The sequence below is a fragment of the Hyaena hyaena genome, unplaced genomic scaffold (genome assembly GCF_003009895.1).
Source record: "Hyaena hyaena isolate Hyena2069 unplaced genomic scaffold, ASM300989v1 scaffold_668, whole genome shotgun sequence".
Classification (NCBI taxonomy): Eukaryota; Metazoa; Chordata; class Mammalia; order Carnivora; family Hyaenidae; genus Hyaena; species Hyaena hyaena.
Genome location: NW_024081301.1, coordinates 134,743 through 156,910, shown reverse-complemented (window position 1 = coordinate 156,910; position 22,168 = coordinate 134,743). Strand labels below are relative to the sequence as shown.

Below are 22,168 nucleotides of genomic sequence, written 5' to 3'. Positions count from 1 at the left end.
AAGCTTCTCTATTTCCGTTCAGAGACAAAAAATAACTGTTGGATAGAATTCCTAATTTATGGGCAATAAAGGAATATGTAAAGATGGAAAAAATTTTTCTTCCTATATTCCTCTGTCATTTTCTGCTTCTATTACTCAAATCTCTTTTAGTTGCAAGTGATCGAAAATTAAAAGTGACTCGACACACACAAACCTGTATATAAATAGATTATAGCAGTTCTACTTTTAACGGCCCCAAACTAGAAACAACCAAGATATCCTTAAAGAAATGAATAGTTAAACACATCATGGTATATCCATACCCACATGGTGGGATACTATTCAGCAATAAAAAAGGAATAAACTATTGATATATGTAACTTGGGTGACTCTTAAGGACATTAAAGCAGAGTGAAAAAAGCCAATCTCAAAAGATGACATACTGTTGGATTTTCATTTATATATTTTCAAAATGACCAAATTATAGAGATGGCGAACTGATTAGTGATGGCCAAGGGTAAGGGATGATTAGTGGGTTTGACTATAAAGGGATAACATAAGGGAAGTCTTGGTGGTGATTGCAGTGATGGTTAAATGAAAACACATGTGATAAAATGGCATATAACTATTCACACACACTGTACCAACATCAATTTCCTGATTTTGATATTGTGCTTAAATAAATACTTAAAGAAGAATAGTTGGGGAAAACTAGGTGAAGACGACATAGGACCTCTCTGTACCATTTTTGCAACTCCATGTGAATCTAGATCTTAAAATAAAAATTAAAAAAAAAAATGTGGCTCAAGTGATAAAGGGATTTCATGGTTTATGGAATTGGATAGTCCAGAGGTTGAATCTAGTTTCAGGCAAACCTGGATTATGGAGCTCAAGTAATATCACCAGGAGCTTGCTCTCTCTCTCTCTCTCCTTTTTTCAGTTCTGCTTTCCTTTCTGTGTTGACTTAATTCTGTAGACAGCTTTCTCCATGAAGCTGGGGAAGATGTCAGAAATCTATGCTTATATGATCCAACAGTAACTCAGGAAGGAAAAAAATTCTCCATTTTTAGAGAAGCGTCTAAATTTTCTGTCAGATGTCCTCTTGGAACAGATCATTGTTCCAGGAAGATGGTTTACATTGACTGGTCACGGTGGCCTGGGGCATTGTATGTGTGTATGCAACTGTGCATGGACACACACATGCACAGAAATAGCTCCATTAGGACCTCACTGAGGAAGAGTGGTTTCCCAAAGAAAAACTGAGATGGCTTTTATCAAACCCATGTTAGGCTGGGTGAGGCAAAATGCAGATTTCTGCTATCCTATTAAAATAGGATGTTTAATATTAAATAAATATTAAATAACTCTGTAGATATGTATAAATACTTGAAAATCTAACATTTAAATATTGATAAAGTATAATGAAGAGTGGTTACAGGTTTAAATTGTATGTATTTTGGGAGAAAGAAAAGTAAAGGCTAGAAAGACTGAACAGAATTTAGTAATTAACTAAAGATCTATGTGAAACATAGATGTGGCGCAAAATGAATCTCAACATTGTAATGTAATGTAAAGTTAACAAAACACTTCAAATTCCCCATGATCTCTAAATCATACAGAAAACTAAAATTTTATAGGTAAAATGATGGAATAGCTGAAATAGGTTAAATTCAAGTTTTGGGGGAAAAAAAGTAGACCTCTAACACTGATTCCAGGATTTAAAAATACCCAGTTATGCTCTCAAACCTGGAAAATACCTTTTTTATTGGTAAAACCCCACTGTGATCATCTCTTAAGCTCAGTGGTAGCTGGAGACTTTTTTTCTGAGCTGGGGCCATTTTAGGTAGTGCTCTGTAGCACAAGACAGAAAGAAGGTTGCTGGTTGTCAGGGATGAACTCTGAGTGAGGAGATTCTCTTCAAACTGTGGGGGCAGAGCTAACCTGAGACTAACAACATAGTTCAGCTTGAAATTGAATGGGGAAGCCTAAGAAACTGGCAGACTTGTTTGGAGAAAGCAAAGGAAGCAGGCAAAGAGGAAAACATAATAATCAGGTGGTGATCTTTCAGACTCAGTTTGAGTAGACTGTTTTATTTGATATGAAGAATTAAGAGGAGCAATGTACTTGGAAAAAAAAGAACATTTTCAAATAGCATTTCGAACTGAGTAAGAATTAGGGTGAGAATTAAGAACTTACATTATTAGTAGCTAGTGGGAAAAACAGGAGAGAGTAATATTTTTTTGTTTTAAGTGTGATTCTGGAATAGTCGCATAAAGGGAGAATGGGAAAGGGATGTGTGCAAGGAATGGCAATTAGGATTCCCAGCATTTTGTTTTTGAGAAGTGGCTTACAGAGGGTAAGAATATTCTGCAGGCATGGAAAATGAGCCTGAGGACATAGTCTTTCTGTCCAAAGTCGTGATCATAGAACTGTTTTCCTCTCATGTCACTAAGCTTCTTAATTATACCACAGATGTCTTTTACCTTCCATCCGTTTGAAAGTATGAGAATAAGCCATTTTTTAAATTATAACTCCTGGCTTATTTTGTCTTATATGTGCCTTAGGTATACAGACACATACATGATAGAAATATCTCAGAACTAACCTTTCCTGACAGCTCTTAACTTGACAGACTAATCCCTATAGTGGCTGTTATGCAGAACTTGCCATTTGCAAGGCTTGAGTGGTTTGTTAAATGATGTTCACTCTGAGAAGTATGGACTATCTGTCAACTACTGCCTTTTGAGGGAAGTTACAGGAGAGGGAGAACTTAGTACTCTACATATACATTTAAAGAACTATTGTCCTGTGCTTATTCTTAAAACATATTATGATCCAAGTGGTGTCTTCAGATTTTGAGTACGGAATCTTAACACAAAAAGATTCAGGATATAAACCAATGATTTTGTAATATATCTTACCTTGAATAGTGGCCAAAACCTCAGGAGCAATTTGTGAATATGCAATTGATTGAAAAATCAACCCATAGGATTTGTGAATGCCTTCAGTGATACTATAGACTTTTATTAATAATACTTTAAATTGTTTTCATTTTTCACATAAACGATATGAGCTAAATGTAATTTACTTATAAATTATGATTTTATAATTATAAAGTGCATTGAGTAAATCTTCCACCATATCTGTAGTATGTATAATCAATTTGCTGACCTTCATCCACAAATTAAATTACCTAATCACAGGTGACCATGGGAGTGGAATTGGTTTTCTGTGGTAGACACTTTTTGTACAGTTATCCATATGCAGAATATTAGCTCCACTATAGATGAAGGCAATGTTTACTGTCTATGGTTAATAGCAACCCTTTTATACCAATCTTAGTTCAAAATCCCAATCCTGCTACCATTTAGTTATGAGGTTTTTTGGGGGAAATAAATGAAATTTTCTAAGTGTCTTCTCTCCTTTTCAAGCAGAAAAATACATCTTCTGAAATACTTGTGCCTAGGATTTGAGGAATTCAAACTTTTTGTTTTGGAAAGGCAATATAGTACATATACTTACTTATATAACACCCTCAATGGGATCTAGGACAACACCCCATAGTCAGTCAGTAATATTCTGCAGTAAAACCTTTGAATTTTTTTTTAAATGTTTATTTTTGAGAGAGGGAGAAGGAGGGGGGATGGAGTAGAGATAGAGGGAGAGAGAGAATCCCACACAGGCTCTGTGCTGTCAGTGTGAGCTGGATGTGGGGCTCAATCTCACAAATAGTAAGATCATGACTTGAGACGACATCAAGAGGTGGATGCTTAAACTGATGGAGTCATCCATGCACCCCTAATGACTTTTAATGTTCACTCCAAGTGGGATAAATAAAGACTCTCATTAGTCTCACATTAGTGGAAGTCAGGTTTTACTTCCCAAAACTGCAAAAAACAAAAAACTTCTAATTTTCAAAAGCTATGAAGTTTTAGAGGGTCTGTGGGATCCGTATCATCTATTTTATTATTTTTTAAAGTGTTTATTTATTTTTGAGAGAGATGAAGTGCAAGCAGGAGGAGGGCAGAGAGAGAGGGGGACACAGAATCTGAAGCAGGCTCCAGGCTTTGAGCTATCAGCGCAGAGCCCGACTGGGGACTGTACCCCATGAACTGAAATGACCTGCGCTGAAGTCAGACACTTAACTGCCTGAGCCACACAGGCACCCCTGTATCATCTATTTTTAAAAGTTTGTTGTGAGGAATAAATGAAAAATACATTTAAAGCACTTAGCGCATGGTAGGAGTCCCTCAACCCCCAAATGTGACTATTATTAAGAGGTATTGATTGATGGCCCCTTCCCAAAGATGGGACGTTTCAGAAGGCTTGTGACTGGAATTCTTTCTCAAGGCAGGGTTAAAATATCCTGATTCTAGAACGTGTATCTCTAGATCTAAACTGAAACACAAATCTACAGAATTACATTTTACATAAAATGATAGTTTAAAGTCTGTAAGGGGTAGTAATAAGACATAAAAGCCAACACTGTAAAATCTATATCTTTAATAGACCGAGTAACAAGGAACAATATTAGTATTTTATTCCTGAAGACTACTTAAATAATCTTTACAACAACTTTATGGGCACATATATGTACATTTGTACACCAAAGTATTTTTGGAAAGTGAAGTCACATATGATTAAAGTAATGTTAAACTAAATATATCCTGTGCCATAATTTTATCACTTCTAAATTCTCTTTATTTAGAAAAAAACAGTAAGGATAATTTAACTCACTATTGTTTTCTAAAATGCCCTAATCAACTTATTGTAGTATAGTAAAACTGATCTGCCACCATGCTGACTTAGGGATCTTAAGAGGTAACAAATATTTTAGTAACTTTATTAAACTATAACCTTTTCTAATGAAATTTAATATTTGCTTAGAATACAAGAGAACAAAACAGAAAGAACTTCATTTTCTGCTTGTTAAAGGTATTTGGGTAAACTGAGCTTTAAGATGGTCTTCTTTCAAAGGTTTTAAATAAGTTTTTGAAAGGGCACTGGAACAAATCTTTTTAAAAGGAGACTTATCAACTTCATTTTCCTTGATTCTGAAGTGACTTATCTTAGACTTCCTTTTGAAATACCTCTTCCAAATTTTCTAACCATGTTTGCCTTTACTTTATGGATGTTTCTTTTATAGTCTAGAAAAGAAAAAAAAGACATATAAATATGGTGAAAGTATCATTCAGGAAGAATTTTCACTATTCATTCAACTTATAAACTGAGTTTTTAGTGTGTGAATACATACGTCCCACTCCTGCCCTGGCAAGTATCAAGTAACATCACTGAATAAACCACTACATTTACTTTTGTTCTTTTTCAACTAATGAAAGACTGTTCTACAAGCATTGCTCTCTTTCTTTTTTGTATTATTTTTTCCCTCATTCTTTGGGATTACTTCCCTAAGGTTTTACACTTTCATATTTTTCCTATTTAAGAGTATAAATTGCATCTAGCACTTCCCTAAGTGCTAATCCTGGTTCCATAGCCCTTATTCCTTTTCCTGCCACTGCTCAAATGTCCATTCCTCTGGTTCTTCATAAGCCTTCACCATGACTGCTCAACCAAGCTGTTAAAAGGAATGCCCCTGACTTCTTTATGGATCAGCCAAATCTCCTATCCATTTTCTTGGTCATATTAGGTTTTAGTTTTAGGGGCACACAGTCTCTTGACAGTTCTTATTTCTCAGTAAACAGTACTTCCTTCCCACGGGAAGTTCTTTTTTTTTTTTTTTTTTGTACATTGTTAGTTGGAGAGCTCAGATAAACATATTCTAGGAAAGGCAGTTCCCAATTCTCTTACTTTTCCAGTAATTTCTCATGTGTATTTGGGCATTTTCACTTGGATATCCTAATATACATAAACTGTTACTGTCCCTTAAACCAATCCCTCTAAGTGTTCCATTATCCTTAAAAACATATAATCAGTTAACCTGGCTTTAGCTCCTCTTTGCTCTTTGGCGAGCACTTCAGTCAGTATCAACTCCTACATTTTTCTCTGTAGAGTTTTTTTATTCACCTCTCTTTATACATGGGATATTTAACGCATTTTACACCATTCTTGGGAAATAAGCATATTAGGAAAACCAAATCTCTATTTGAGAAGTATCATAGATTAATTATTTAGTTGTAGGTCTATGATTTCCTGGAGAAATTTTTCAGGAGTCCAATGGGCAGCTATACCAACTGCACATACACATTGTTAAACATTATTAAGTTTAGCATGCTAAACCAAATAATTGTAAATTTTACATTTTGGGACTTTTTTGATTTTTAAAATTTGCATGAAAGATATTTCCACTCCACATAAGGATGCCACTGGCTACTACAAGAAGTAAAGATTTATCAATACAGTTTGGCAAAGCTATTGAGAAATCTTGTATTATTCTAATAAAGAGGACTGATGGAAAAGAAAGTTTTCATGTTACTCTTATAAACCCTCATCATCTCATGAAACCCACCATAATTACAAGTTCCTTTAGGGAAGAAACCAAACTGGGTCTTAAATTTCTTGCTGTCACAGAACCTAGCACGTAGTCACTGCATAGTAAGGAAATGCTTCCTGAGTGAAGTCTTATGAATTAAAGTGTCAGAGAGACAAAGGTATGGACACCAAGGCCCAGAAGCTGGTTTGTGCTATTACCTCTATTTTCACTAAAGATGTGGTTTTGTTACTATAGATTCATGTCACGGCCATATGCAATTGAGAGGATGTAGCTGTCTTCGTCAGCATCTTTTTCAACTTGCTAATGTGGTTTACAATATGCTATAACTACAGACTGAAGCCTGGCTTCATTGCACAAATGATTCAGAGGCCAAATTGTTAAAAATAATAAGCTAACAAATTTCAAGTAAAGTTTATCTGTAAAATATAATCATTAACCTATTAAATAATACATTTAGCTAATTATTTCAATTATTACTTAAATTATTTATGAACTCTTCTGCAGTGTGGATAAAAAAAGGATACAGAATATAGAGCTAGAAGTCTGGTTCCACCATGAAATATCTGTGTGATCTTGGGTAAGTGTTTTCTATTTTGTGTCTTAAAGTTTCTTATCTATAACATGGAAAGTCACACTTACCATGTAATAAATGTAACGAGTAGATAAAAGGAGATTCTTATGAGAACACTGTATAAAAAAAGTTAAGTACTACACATATGTTTGGCAATCATGTTATTAAATCTCAAATTAAGAGCTGAGACATACCCACTGTTGGTCTGTTTTCTTGTAATTGCTTATCACTTGCATTATCTTGTCGAACACGTTTGGCAAATCCAGAATTTACCTCGGCAGTTAATGAAGTATTTGATGCAGAACTTGAGGGAAAAAAAATTTTTTTTTAGTAAAGCATTTTTTATATCTTTAAGTTCTAATGCATATTCTACATTCAATAAAGATTAAAGAGAAAGTGAAATAATAAAACAGTAAGTTGCAAAATCCCATAAAATTGGAGGTACTAAATACATTTTTGGCCCATAGGGAAATGTAGTGATTTTAATGATGCTTACTCAAGTTGGAGATTACGATTGTAGGTATATATAATAAGTCTGTAACAAAATATTTTCAGGGTGCCCTGCTAGAATATAAGCAAATGCTATTATTCAAAGTGTGGAGATAAAGAGCACCTTGTAAGAGGTTAAAAACCAAGTACATACTATAAATTTGGAGCATGAACCTTAATCTGGAGAATATCAACAAATGAGATTGTTTGGAGACATTGTTTTTAAAACAAAGCATGGTAATAGACTGAGAATCTCTCTCTAATTACTACAATTATAGAAACTTAAATGAAAAGAACAGCCTATTTTCATTTGTTTTATCTTAAAAAATTCTATCAATCGCATATTCTAAAGGGTCAAATTTCTAACTCAATTTGAGGTGACATATTCCTACTAAACAGCTACTACTATGGCCTCATGTTACAAGATATGCAAATAAGTTAGGCATTAATAACCCCTGTGCTGAAAACTTACATAACGACGATGCAAGGAAAGGGGAGGTGGGAGACAAATGAGACAAATACAAAAAATAATATAAGGTAAAGTAAAAAACAGTGCTATAGGTTTTAAAACTATAAGGAGCTATAGGTTCCTGCTTTTAAAAGTAGAAAAACAAAACAAGTGAAAGATTAGTGGATAAGAGGAGTTTGATCTGGGCTCTGAAAAATAACAATCCAATCCTCCTTAACCCAAAGAGGATCAAGTTTTAACAAGCAGGGTTGGGATTGAATGGAGGATAACATCCCCCCTCATACTGATTCAAATAAGCTAATTTAGGGAGTTGCTGATCAAAAACGATATTATATACCATTTTACAAGTTGATACTAATTTGATTGTCGGTTGCATTAACACTTAGGGGCTTCCCTGTTATGGCAACAGCTTGCTCTAACCACATAGTAAACTGATGTGGGTGTCTTTGTGGAACAGGGAGAAGATGGATTAGTTGTATGGTTACTGAAAGTGGTCAGAAATGGCAATTTAATATGATAGGAAAGAAAAATAGGCATGAGCACAAAGTGCTGGGAGAAATAATTCAACCTATGTACCTAAATTTTTCTAGAGCCTGTAAGAAAAATAATTATGGTGTTTCAAATGGTAATTCTGCCTACTATGTTCAAGAATATAAATTATATCTACTCAGAATGTTAACAAAAAAGTACTAGTGTTACGAAAGCAAACAAATTCAGTTGTAGAAATTCTTTATTCCTAAATGGTGCTAAATAAATGAAGTTACTATAATTCTGTTTTGGGTCCTAAGTGCCCTTTTTGGATAACATATGTATCAGCTGTCTAAGGCAAAAATTATTTTTTGGTCATCTGGTGATTTTTCTTCAAGTATAAAGATCAATGTCATGGGTTACTTTTGATAAGAGTTAGTTTTCCCAACAACTTATCTTAAAATTGTCTTTATTATTATATGGTACCATTTTTCACTTTGGTTAGTTCTAGGACCTCTGTTTTTACTCATAAATTGTTTTTATTTGAAAACTAGGCTTTCAAATAAATCTATCTGAAATAATCTTCATATTTCTAGGAATGAAATAAAAAATAAGTTGGACATATATAGAAGTAAAATACATGCAAACATTTTTTTTAGGATTTAGGTAAAACAGTCCACTAATGAAATGTTTAACATTCATGTTATAAATTTATTTCAGATTTACACTGGATCACAAAGTATAAAGACTTAAAATTGGTATGAATTCCAATTATGAATTATGAATTCCAATTATGAATTCCAATTATGAGCTCCAATTATGAATTCCAATTATGAATTGAGAAGAAATTTATTAACACTTCTAGTTACATGCCAAATATACTTCTTTAATCATTAATGAAAGTAAAGATTTAACCTTTTGTCCCTTATATAAGTAGTATGTTTCTGCATTACGTTAACATAACGCATCTCATATTCTTTCCGTTGAGGTAATTTCTAGTTGGAATCATTCCATGTCTTTAAGAATTTTTTTATGGTTTATTTATTTATTTTGAGAAAGAGGGAGAGGGAGCAGGGGAGGTAAAGAGAGAGAGGGTGAGAGAGAATCTCAAGCAGGCTTTGTGCTGCCAGTACAGAGACCGATGCAGGGCTCGAGCCCACAAACTGTGAGATCATGACCTGAGCCAAGATCAAGAGTTGGATGCTTAACCAACTGAGCCACCCAGGCACCCCTAGATGTCTTTCAAAACAAACCAAAAATGTATTATGGATGTGAGACTCATTTCTGGGTGCTAAGAAAGATCGTGAAACAAACAAAAAAACCAACTAACCAAATAAACATAAAGCAAACAAACCTCCAAAACTCTCATTAATATAATTTATAAGTAAAATTTTAAATATGCATATATTATATTTGATAGGCTGATTTAGTTAAATCAGTGTGCTACAAGGATATTAAATAATCTGAAATGATTAAAAATTTCATATTCTCAGTTTAAGTAGTAACTAAAAAATTGAGTTTCACAGGTTTTTAGAATAACCAGTGCTGTTGGACTCTAATCATTTTTCAGGGAGAAAAACTGATACAAAATAAATAAAATAACTATACGTATGGAGCCTTCCCTTCTTCATTTTTAGAAACCACATTAGAATATATATAAACACCTAAATATGTATATAAAGTGGAAAATATGCTAAGTGGAAAATACCAGAGTTTAGTACTCTCAAACTCAGGTAGGCTTAATTGGGGAAAAGGAAGATTAAAAAAAAAAGTAATTATGTACATTTCTAGCATTAATCTCTTTTAACCTCAGTTAATGGCAGGATCTAATTATTGGTACCAGAGGGAATGTAATAGAGCAAGTAATAGGCTATGAGAAATCTTACTTTCTTTATGTGTCCTTTAGCATAATTTCACAATATTAGTTGCTCATGTGGAAGCTCTTTAATTCACCTAAAACCACTCTAAATATAATTTTCATACCTGGACATTTTTTGAAAAATCATTTGATTTTGATAATGATGTGTACATTTAAAAATTATAATTAGCTATGAACTTTTGCTACATCTTAGTTAACACAAAAGAGCATGCTAGCAGTGAAGAACCAGAAGAACAGTGAAGAACCAAAAGTTCCGACACTAGTTAATGGAAAGAATAACACAACTGACACAATGAAAATTAGTGACAAGATGGATGAAACATGGTTAGCTAGGCTCACTAAGTGACTGATACTCATATATGAGCCACACAAACTACACACAAACTGCATCATTAAAATTTGTGCACAGCAAAATATAGAATTTTAATCATTATGGATAGTTAAAGAGATTCTAGAAAAATCAATCCGTGAATCTTAAATCTATATACCAAGGCTCTGCTATACTTTGGAGAGGAAAGGACAGATCTTAAATGTGGTGATGAGGTAATATTCTATGTGACACAAATACAAATTTACTATTTGTAAATTTGTTTACACTAGCCCAGATGATAAGAGGTTCATGGTGGAAAATAGTAAACTTAAAAAGAGTTGTCCTATCTTAGGATCTTATACTCTTTTTCTCATAATCACATGTAAAAGAAAAAGAGATAAAGCCAAGTCAGAACCATTTTATAATATAACCATTCACCACAATGTTGTCATTGCATTCAGTGTTGTGGGATATAAAGACTATATTATGGACTTTGTGTCCCAAAACTCAGTTTATTTAAGATTTTTTCCTTATCTTTCATTTTTAGCTGTTTTATTACTACGAATGTAGGAATGTATGTTTTTCTTATTAATGCTGTTTGTTGTTTGCAATGCTTCTTGAATCTGTGATTAGTTAACTTCTGTTAGTTTGGGAAAATTATTAGCCAGTATCTCCTCAAACACTGTTTTCCCCATTCTTTCCTCATTTCTTTCTGGGACTCAAAATACATACATGCTAGACCTTTCTAATTGTGTCTCATATGTCTTTTTCAACTCCATATTTTCTATCTTATCCTTTTGCCCATTGGTTTAGATGGTTTTCTGTCAGCCTGTCTTCCAGTTCACTAAACTCTCTTCTGCTGTGTCTAATCTATTAAAATTTTAAAAAATTATTTATTTATTCTTAAATTCAGTAGATTCTCATTTTTCAGTTCTAGAATATTCATTTGATTAATTTTTAATACAATCTAGTTCTTTTGGAAACTGTCAGTGTTTTGTTGAACTTAAATCACAGTTAAAATTTTAAAGTCCCTATCTGATAATTTTAATATCTGTATCACTTATGGATATTGATTTTTCAGTCATTTGGTCCTATCTCCTGGAATTCTTGGTAATTTTTGCATAAGTGCTAAACAGATAAAAACAAAAACCATTATATGGTCTAGATGGTATACTTCTCCAGAAATTATTTAATTTTTTCTGGCAAGCAGGCAGAAAAGATATAGATCACTTTTACAAAAAGGGACGGAGTTGTTGGAAGGTTTGTTTTAGGCTTTCAAGAACTGGTGTCTACTCCTACAGCATCAGCCTTCAAGGGTCTCAAATAAAATCCTGGAGGTTTAACAGCACCTTTTCTTCTTGATCCCAGCACAGTTTTTGTGTCCTAGCTGCATGAGAATGTCAAAACTCTGCTCAATACTTCCACTTCTTTTGGCTTTCTTTCTTGGCCTCTTATGCCACAGGATTCAGAACCTGGCAAATATCTTGAGGGCAAAAGCTACACACAGAATTATTTTCTTTCCCTAGCTCAGTGAGACTGCTGATAGCTCCATTTTGTGCTTGGCTTTTACACTTGATGCCATGAATTGGCAAATGCTAAACAGAAAAAAGAGGCTGAGAAGGTATGACTCTCTATAGCTTGTTTTCCTTTCCTCTGGATGTTAAACCTTCAAGTCTTGGCTATGTTGGTTGTTCTCCAATGCCTTTAAAGCAGTTGTTGGTTATATTCTATCAGCTTTTATAACTGTTGTTGATGGGTAGCTTGGTGTGATATATGCTACATTGTCATAGCCAGAAATAGAAGTCTCTTCCTTCACTACATTTTAGTCATATGTCAAAACACATTAAAGTAATATAATTTTAGGACTGAAGCAATTAATTAATGATAAAAAGAAAAAAAAATACCAATTGAGTAAAAGTTGTCACCAGAAGAAAAGTTAAAATTAAATAACATTTTTGAAGCCCAGAAGACTTTTTATTTTTAAAAATCTGAGGTACGGAACACTTACGTAAATAGCAAATGAAATAGTTGGGCTTTATCAAGATCTCCCTTTGATAATATAAATCCAGTGCTGCATTAAGAGCAATAATTATATGTACATTTAAATATGAACACACAGGTGGCACCTGGGTGACTCAGTTGGTTGAGCATCCAACTTTGGCTCAGGTCATGATCTCATGATTTGTGAGTTAGAACCCCACACATCAACTTTGTGTGGATAGTGTGGAGCCTGCTTCAGATTCTCTGTCTCCCTCTCTCTCTGCCCCTCTCCTGCTCACACATGTACTCCCTCTCTGTTTCTCTCCAAAATAATTAAACATTAAAAAAATATCTAAGAATTGACAGTTTAATCACATGAAATAAAAAGGAGCTATAGGAAACAAAATATAAGGATGATCTTATCTAAGTACTGAATCAGCTTATGTTTAATTGTACCTTGTTAACTTCCGTTTCCTTTTGGCAGCAGCAGTCATTGCCATGTAGGATGGTACTATGCTTGGTATAGGCAGAGAATGTTTAGTTGAGAATGAAGAAGAGGCAAGCCTGTATATTAAATAAAAAATAAAATGAGTAATTTTGATTTGTACTATGGAGAAAAAAGAACATACACTTTCATAATTAGAATACTATTTTGTATGAATATACAAAGACAAATATTATTGTAGACTATAAAGCCTCTCTTGCTTGCCCTAGGGTTTTCTTTTCTCTTTTTTATCTCATAGAAAGAGTTGCTTTTACAAGATTTCTGCATTCCAACAGTACAGAAAGGTGAAGGTATCATTCTTCCCATAGTTGGATTACTTGCGATTAACAGATGAAGTGTACAGGATATGAAATGAAAAAAAAGTAACAAGGCTGTTTGCTTGGATGACATGTAGTCAACCATACCTTAGATGTATGATGATTCAGGGTAAGCTGAGGTTTGCTGAACATCAATAAAAAATGTGAGATTTCCTTTAGTGAACATATTAATAAACAACAGTAAACACAGTAATCCTCTGATGATGGCTTCTATCATCTAACTTTGGAGTATGCAGAACTAAATATATCTTAAGATTTCTTCTAGCCTACTGAGGGTCAATCAACTAAGATATCTAATTAAAGACTTTAAAACATTACATTAGTGGATTAATATTTAGAAAAACAAGATTTAATGCAGGTAAAACACTGACTTTTGTAATCAAAATAGTATACTTGAGTCATGAAATAGACCTTAAATATAACTAAAGAAGAAAAAAAAGCTATGGTTTAAAGACTATGTAAAAAACAAAACAAAAACAAACAAAAGAAGAATTGGCAAATTTTTTTTTTTTTGTACCTTTGTAAAATGTTATTGTTTGATAGTGATTCTTGTTCAGGTAATTTACTCTTTAAGCTCCTGGTGTCTTCACATATAGTAAATGTAGAGTCCAAATCGTCCTGTCCATATTCTTTCCTCCTGCTCAGAGGATTACCTACTTCACATAACATTTTCAGAGAATTGTTGCTGTTTACATTTGAGCTGATGGTCTGAAAAGTTGTAGTATGTGATGATGGTTTTAGTAAGGTCACTGTAGATGAATTTTGGGAAGTTTTTCTACAGTCTTCTGGAGTATATATAATAGGTTGAAGTTCTTTGGTGAGAGAATCATTGAGCTGCAAACTTTCAGGCAGTGCAGACTTTTGGGGATGTTTTGTGTTCAAGGGAGAAGGCATTAATTTTCTTCGGGTTCTTTTTTGTGGAAGGATTTTAAACAGATTAGATTTACTTGAAGATGTACCTATTTAATAAAGTTAAAAAGAAGCTCAATAATGTCACCTAAATAGTTTTCCAATAACCCTATCAGTTAAACAACAACATCACCACCAATAATAAAGTACATTTTCTGCCAACTAATGAAAATTTAAAAGAAAGTTGGAAAGAAAAAACAGTTCATTGCTAATAACTTTAAATAATGTTAATGAACTCATTATAAAGCGATTCTAAAACAGAAAATAAATAATAAATGGTTAATATCAACACTAATTCTTAGAGATAGCAAAATTCAGTATTTAGGTAATCATAAAAACAAATTTCCCACAAATTCTAACGAAATTCACAAGCAATTTTCAGCTTTATGTTTATGTTTGATAGCAAAAAAGTACTAAAAATTGTAGGCACAAAGATTAATAACTTGCTCTATTATATCACCAGTTATTTATTGTATTAAAAAATTTTTTTTAATGTTCATATTTTTTTAGAGAGACAGAGACAGAATAAGAGTAGGGGTAGGGCAGAGAGAGAGGGAGAGACAGAATCCAAAGCAGGCTCCAGGCTCTGAGCTGTCAGCATAGAGTGTGAGGCAGGGCTCGAACTCATGAATCATGAGATCATGACCTGAGCCGAAGTCAGACGCTTAAATGACTGAGCCACCCAGGTGCCCTAAAATGTCACCAGTTATTTATTAACTGGGTGGCAGTCTAGTTTATATTAATAAGAATGGCAATAACCAATAAAATCCCAGGTGGATGAAAGAATTAAATCTGTTACTATCTCAGATATGGTGGTTAATAATGTGTTCTGATCGTTTGTTTCCTATACCATACATAATTCATCCATTTTTGAAAATTAGATTAGTATTCTAAGATAAATGAACATAGTGTGAAGAAGTCAGAGTACTCTTACATGACCCTCATCACTTTGTACAAGTAAGTCTCCCAAATGTCAAGAGGTCACCAAGTTTAATGAACTTTTCTTAGCCCTATCCTACAACTTCTGTAGCTTTTCAAAATGATTTCCTTACTACCTCTCCAGCATCTCTTACCTTCTTTTTTCTTCATTCAGTAAATGTATATATTTCTCTAAAGATCTGTACTTGACCTCTAGTCTTATTCTACACTTTTATTTTTAATTATCATCTTGCTACTACTTTCTGAGTCACCTGGGTCCCAAATAACTAATTCTTACTGTTTCCTTGCATTTTCCAATCTCCACCAATCATCTCTCTCTTGAACTTAAAATTAAAACATAATGCTGATTATATTCTGACTTAAAGACTTTTAGTAATCTTTAAACATAAACATGATATCTAGAGATTGTTAGTAGGGATATTCTTGTTTCTTGTTCCAAAATTATGAGTCAAATTGTTTTGTTTGAACTTAGGTTTGAATTCCCACAATCTAGACAGGCTTAAATATTTACCTCTCAAATACCTTTTTAAAATACATAGAATAATGAATTGATTGACTATACAGCAATAAACTTCATCAGCTCCAGTGTGCTAATATTGTCTTTCTTAATGAACTATTCTCTGCTTTGCCAGTTTCATTCACGGCGAACTTCAGACACCTGACACGGGGCAACTTTACTTGAGATGTATTGTTCAGGAAGGAAACTACAATGTGTGTTTCTGCCCATGTTTTCAAATCATGCAGTAAAATTCCCAACTGATGTAATATTCATTTTATGATATAATACTAACTTAAATAACACTGAAAGCTGAATAAGTGTTATGTATTTCAAGGAAGCAATTCAAACTTTCAACCCAGTTAGAAAATACACTTACAACATCACCAACAGTACATGCATTATTCTTATTATGTTAGTTGACAATAGGCTCTGCTATGGCTAGGTTGACAATTACCCTCTAGGAAAGACAATTTAAAAACAGGAAGAAAAATATGATCCCTGTTCTACTAAGGAATCTTACTTTTCTGAGAACTAGATAAATGAGATCCAGATCTTAAAATAATTTTCCACTCCCTTTAACATGACATTTGTCAAATTTTCCATTACCAGATATTTTTATACTAATGCTGCAGTGTAAAGACAGTTACTTTTCTCCACTGTGCTGCTACCACCAATTTGGTGGCTATTAATAGATGGAAGATTAACTTCTTTTCCCATGAGAGGTAGCAGGGGTATATAGAGGATAGAAAACTATATCGAGGATAGAGAGCTGAATTGGGAGTCAGGAGACTTGGATTCTATTTCTGGCCTCAGCAACAACTCACTGAGTGACCTTGGGCAACTCACTTAGGCAGTATGGGCATTAATACCCCCTAAAAAAGGGGAGGATACTACTTTCATGTACAGGGAGTTTTCCAGGATTAGGTAATATCTATAAAATACTTAGGGTTCAAAGAAAGGCTCTAGAAATGTAAATATGATTCAACTGTTAGCATTACTATTTTTACAGAGAAAGTTATACTTTCCATTAATACTTTACACACAGTTATCACTAAAAGAACACATTTCAAACAATGTCTCATTTTACGTTCATCAAATATCCAGTTTACCAAAGCTGATGATAAATTGTAACATAAACCAAGTGTTGTTAAAGCATACACATCTAAGTGTTCTTTGAAAATGCAGGCTTCATAACAATATTGTAAAACTTAAAACACTATGGAACATGAAATCCCAAGAGATAAGGATCATTCAGAGTCACTATTTTTCTTGTACATAGCATATAGAAAGGGATAATCTCTGGAGTGGCGCTGGGCAAATTCCCATGATGGTGGACCACTTTTCCCTACTGCTTGTCAAGAACATGAAAACTGGGGTCTTCCATAAGACACTGAAGAAATATCCACCTGTTCTCTGGGATAATCTAAACATACACCCAACATCAAATTTTGATATAATCAGACCAACAGTTTGTCAGTGAAATCAACAGCAATGTCATAATGATATATCTTTAGTCATAATTCTGCTTTCCTGGAAGGATAGATATGATAACTTCAAGGAGAAACATGTAGGTGTGGTAGTTAATGTAGATTCACATACCATTGTTTTCTTGAGCTTGGGAGAAGAGATGCTACAAACCTACAATGTACACACAAAATACAAATCCAGAGGGTTCTTTTCTTTTCATCCTTTCAATTACTAAATACATACAATAATAAGTAGGGAGCAGGAAATAGATGGTCAGTTCAGGACTACTTAGGCTGACTAGTTGTTCAGAAAGGTTCAGGAGATAACCAGACCAGAACCAAGAATTAAAGGCTTACATAAAAATTCAACAGTCAATCTACTGTTACTTTATAAAGGGAGTATGTCTCCATTTAATCCATGAAAACTAAAGGAACATAGTAAACTTACATTTGGCTTTGAATATGATTTTCAGAATATATAAGTACAATTATATGATAAACACTTATTCTCCTTTAGATGATTAAGTACATTGAGTGGTCATGGCAAACTGGAGAGTGTTAGATTAGGGACACTGTACATTTTAATAGGCTTTAAGAACCATTGGGTAAGCTAGGTCTATGTCTATAAAAGAGATTTGCTGTACTTTTCCATTAGAGGATGTACAGTAACTTTCCAGAAGACAAGGCTTGGGGCAGTTGTAGTTTCCCCTGATTCAGACTGGGAAAATACTATCTAACAAGATTCTGTAATTCTTGGGCCTACAAAATGGAAATGATAAAGAAGGAACCTGGAGGCAGATTATAACTCCTTTAAAAAAGCTTCATAAAATGAGAAAAGGAATCATGAAGTTACAGACTTTCAGAACAAGGGACTCTAACAGATGATAATAGTCAATAAAATACCTCAGGAGCATGGTGTCACACAGGAAAGAATAGAAAATTAAAAATGCATTGTTATAGGCTCTTAAAAAGTAGGATAAAAATGACTGGTAACCACCTGGGAGGACAGCACGTCTCCTCTCCTGGGCCTTTCCATCTGAAAAACCAACCCGCATCATCATACACTTGAGCATAGAAGGTAGAGGGTACCAATGTATCTTATGGTCTAGAAATAGCAGTTTTGGGACTCTAGCTCTCCAATACATTGTAAGTACACTGCATTTCTACTGCCCTGAAGTAATTATGACACATGGGATATAAGTGAATATATTGAAATTCATTTCCAGAAATAACAATAACCATGTTGAGACATCAAAAAGAAGTCACTACTACTATTTTCAATCTAGGATCAATGTTTATTTTAATTATGAAAGGAAAAAAAAAGTTTTAGTCAGCTATATTACAAGAAAACAACTAAGAGGACCGCATCTGCATAAAAAGAAGTCACTGTTTGTTCATCCACTCAGTATTACGCACCCACCGTGTTCCAGACGTTTTTTAGGCTTTGAGAATGTAGCAGTAAACAAGACATTTAAGAACTTACATTTTTGGGTGGAGAGGGAATAAAAGCAAATTAGCTTAATTAATTAAGAAAGTCATGAAAAATTCATTTAAATACAATAAAACATAGAAATGTAATAGAGAGTAATGGGAGATACGAAGGGTGTTAATTAGATGGTCAGGGAAGGTGATTTTAAAGATGGGATATGTGATGAGATATGAATGACTGTGAAGAAGCCAGCCCTATGAAAATCTGGGGAAAGAAGCAGAGGAAATAGCAAGTGCAAAGATCCGATGGCAACAATAAATTTGCTGAGCTCAAGTTAAAGAAAGAAGGCTAATATGATTGAAGTGTAATGAGTCAGAGGCAAAATAGAAATATGAAGAGGCTAGAGAGCTCAAAAGGGGCCAGTCTGCTAGGGTTTACAAATGAGGTAAAGGTCTAGATTTATTCTAAGTGCAAAGGGCTATCTGTGGAGGATTATTTTAAACATGGATATTATGTGATACGATTTATGTTTTAAAAAAAGATTGCCTTGTTTAATGTGTAGATAACAGAATACAAATGGGTGAGAGAGGAAATGAAGAAATCAGTAACATAGCTATTGCTATAGCTCAGGCAAAAAAATAACTAGAGCCTGGACTAGACTGGTAACAGTTATGATGGATGTAGGAAGGGTGTTATATTAAAAAAAAACCAACAGATTAAAATTATATAGAGTAAATTCAGAACATTTTCAATGACATATATACATGTGACTAACTGCCCAATAATCAGGACCAAAGATAAGGACTTCACATAAAGGAGCAGTACTTAATATGATTTAATCAACAAAACTGACAACTTTCAGTGAAACCATGAGCCATTTCTACACGAGCAATTACAGAAAAGCTCAAAAGGTCCTAAGTGGGATTCCTTCAAATTGGCATTCTCATTGTTAATGACAGCCCCCTGCTCACCACCCGCACTTATCACATTTGAGGTCCTGTCCTCTATTGAGGAACTTTGATCCGGGTAAATGCAGGAGTCTAGGAATCTGCTTCCTTCCTTGTCTAGATTGGATACTCATGGAGCTGAGGCAGCAGACACTCTTTTGGGTTTGAAAATGTAGCTTCTTATTCATAGAAGATGGCTGTTATTCAGTTCTAGCCATCGACCTCCTATGATTTCAGATACAAGGACTGACTGCTCCACCTGCCATACTTTGTTAATTGTTGCATTCAGTTCCTTAAAAAGGAGCCACTGCATTTTAATACGTATTTAATGAAGTTTCAAAATAAATATGTGGTCCTGTAATAAATGCATTTTGATCAAATAATGTATGATATACATGATATCAGAGCCTTTCCTTTTTGATAGGGAGGGAAAACAGAAAGGCATTGAATACTTGAAGAATTTCTTGCTGGAAGAACCAGAACTTGGTTGACTTCACCTTGTATGTGTTGCTTTAGAAATATCCACAGTATAAGGGACATGAAGGTTAACTTTGCAAAAGACAATCAACTTTAACCAAGTTGGTAATCTGAGTAGAGGCATCTAGCTTCCCTTCCAGATTTTCTTTAAAATGACCATATAATAAAAATAGGAGAAAACTGTCTTATTGTTGGTAATATTATCTGCATAGTAGGACATTAGAAGACCTTAGGGATGATACTGTTTACCTAGAACTAGAATAAAGAAAGACATGAAGGAGAATATGATAAAATATTCCCCCACCTCATCCTTCAGTGCTATCCCCGGGAGTTGAGTAAAAGACACTGACAAAATGTTACTAGAGTCCCTTACATTAGGAATAGGGATGAGGGAATAGACAGATGAAGTAGAAGGATGAGACAAAACTATAGGAGACAGTAAAATGGTAATATCTGAATTAACAGCAGTAGCACCAAGAGGCCGTCAAACTCGGTCCTGGTCCAGCTGTCTCAGTACTGAGAGGAATACTGAACAGAAAGCACTCAACCCTGTGGGGCTTACTCCTAGCATTGGTGGCCATACCACACATGGGTGAGAAGTTCTTGGGCAAAAAGGCAAAGTTTCTAGCTGATACTACCTACAGCTCTGGTTTCTTTTCTATACACCTTAGGTTGTTATATCCATGAAAAGGAATGCATTTGCCCCCCACTTCTGGACCTTAATTTCTACTTGAATATCAGCAAGTCATGGGCAAAGCATACTTATAACAAGTGTAGAGGGAACTCATTGGATAATACATAGGAATAACAGAACTGGTACAAACGCAGTCCTGCTGATAATCAAGATGCATGCATGTTCTTCACTCCTATACAAGACTGAGTCCTTACCACACGGAGAATGAAGTCAATTGGAATAATGGCTAAATAAAACATGGGGCATTCATAATTACAAAATTATTTAAAGCCATGTTTCACAGATTATCTGAAGATATGGAAAAATGAAGTTGTATACAAATTGTACATACAGCATGATCTCAATTTTGAAAACACATAAAAAACATACACATACAAACTCTGCAAGCAAAAGGTGGGGGAAAGTCACAGAAAACAGAGAAGGAAATATGGCAAAATCTATTAAGATATTAGTGTAGATTATGGCTGGAAAAATTCTGAGTGATGTTATTTTCTTCTTAAAGCATTTGACCACTTTTTGTGATAAACAGATACTGATTCTCCAAAATTATCAATAGCAAAAATATTTTTTTAAACAAGAGTAAAGTAAGGAATGAGAGAAAAATGAATAAAAACTCAGCTCGCTAAAGCCTCAGAAAGTTTCAGGAATTGGAGGCATAAGGATGTCTCTGAAGGCACAGAGTGGACCAAAAAACAGAACTGACTGGAAGTCTGTATAAGGAAGCTGGACTCCCCAAAATCTTACACCATCAATATCACCTGTCCTGCCAGGTGACTGCTCTTTTGTCATTCTGTTAAAGGATACTTGGTTTTATTCTCTGGATAGGTTGAGACTTGGGGTCAACATGCACAGCTGACACTAGAGGTTTTTTAGTAATTTCTCAATAATGAATGCACAGATTTTTCTCCTACTTCTCTAATACACTGGTGCCAAACTTATACATCACCTAAATGAGAAATCAGAATTCTGTATAGATAAACCATAACAATAAAAAAAAAACGTAGGTTCTGACATTTTCGGGCTCCCCAAAACTGGCTATTTTCCTGGAGATCACTATAAAGTAAAGCTGAAAGACCTAACTATGTACACAGAATAGAACTAGGGTCACCAGATATTTGAGGAAATATCTTTCAACACAATAATCAGGACACAAAACTACATGCAGGAAAAAAAGAGAAAGGAAATAGACAATGTAGAAATAGAAGACTATATTAGAATAATCATAATTAATATCTTCAGAGAGATGAGCAATTATTACATTCGTGAAACAGAAACAAAGTGTTATGGAAAGAAACGCTGTTACTAAAAAGAGGAAGACAGGAAGAAAACAGGAGAGGAAGAAAAAAATCAAAATAAAGTTTGTAAGATCAAGTGGAGGACATCTCTTAGG

At 34.1% G+C, this 22,168-nt stretch overlaps 1 protein-coding gene across 2 annotated transcripts in view; it reads right to left on the bottom strand.

Moving 5' to 3' along the window:
- Window positions 1-4,467: 4,467 nt before the first annotated feature.
- Window positions 4,468-22,168, bottom strand: part of KIF18A (kinesin family member 18A) — a 73,483-nt gene continuing 55,782 nt past the window's right edge. For both annotated transcript variants that reach the window (XM_039217096.1, XM_039217097.1), the window contains 4 exons: window positions 13,936-14,377; window positions 13,053-13,160; window positions 7,196-7,305; window positions 4,468-5,126 (listed from right to left, as the gene is read on the bottom strand). In XM_039217096.1, the coding sequence (XP_039073027.1) occupies window positions 5,044-5,126; window positions 7,196-7,305; window positions 13,053-13,160; window positions 13,936-14,377 (743 nt within the window). In that variant the 3' untranslated portion in view covers window positions 4,468-5,043. The remainder of the gene's footprint in view (window positions 5,127-7,195; window positions 7,306-13,052; window positions 13,161-13,935; window positions 14,378-22,168) is intronic.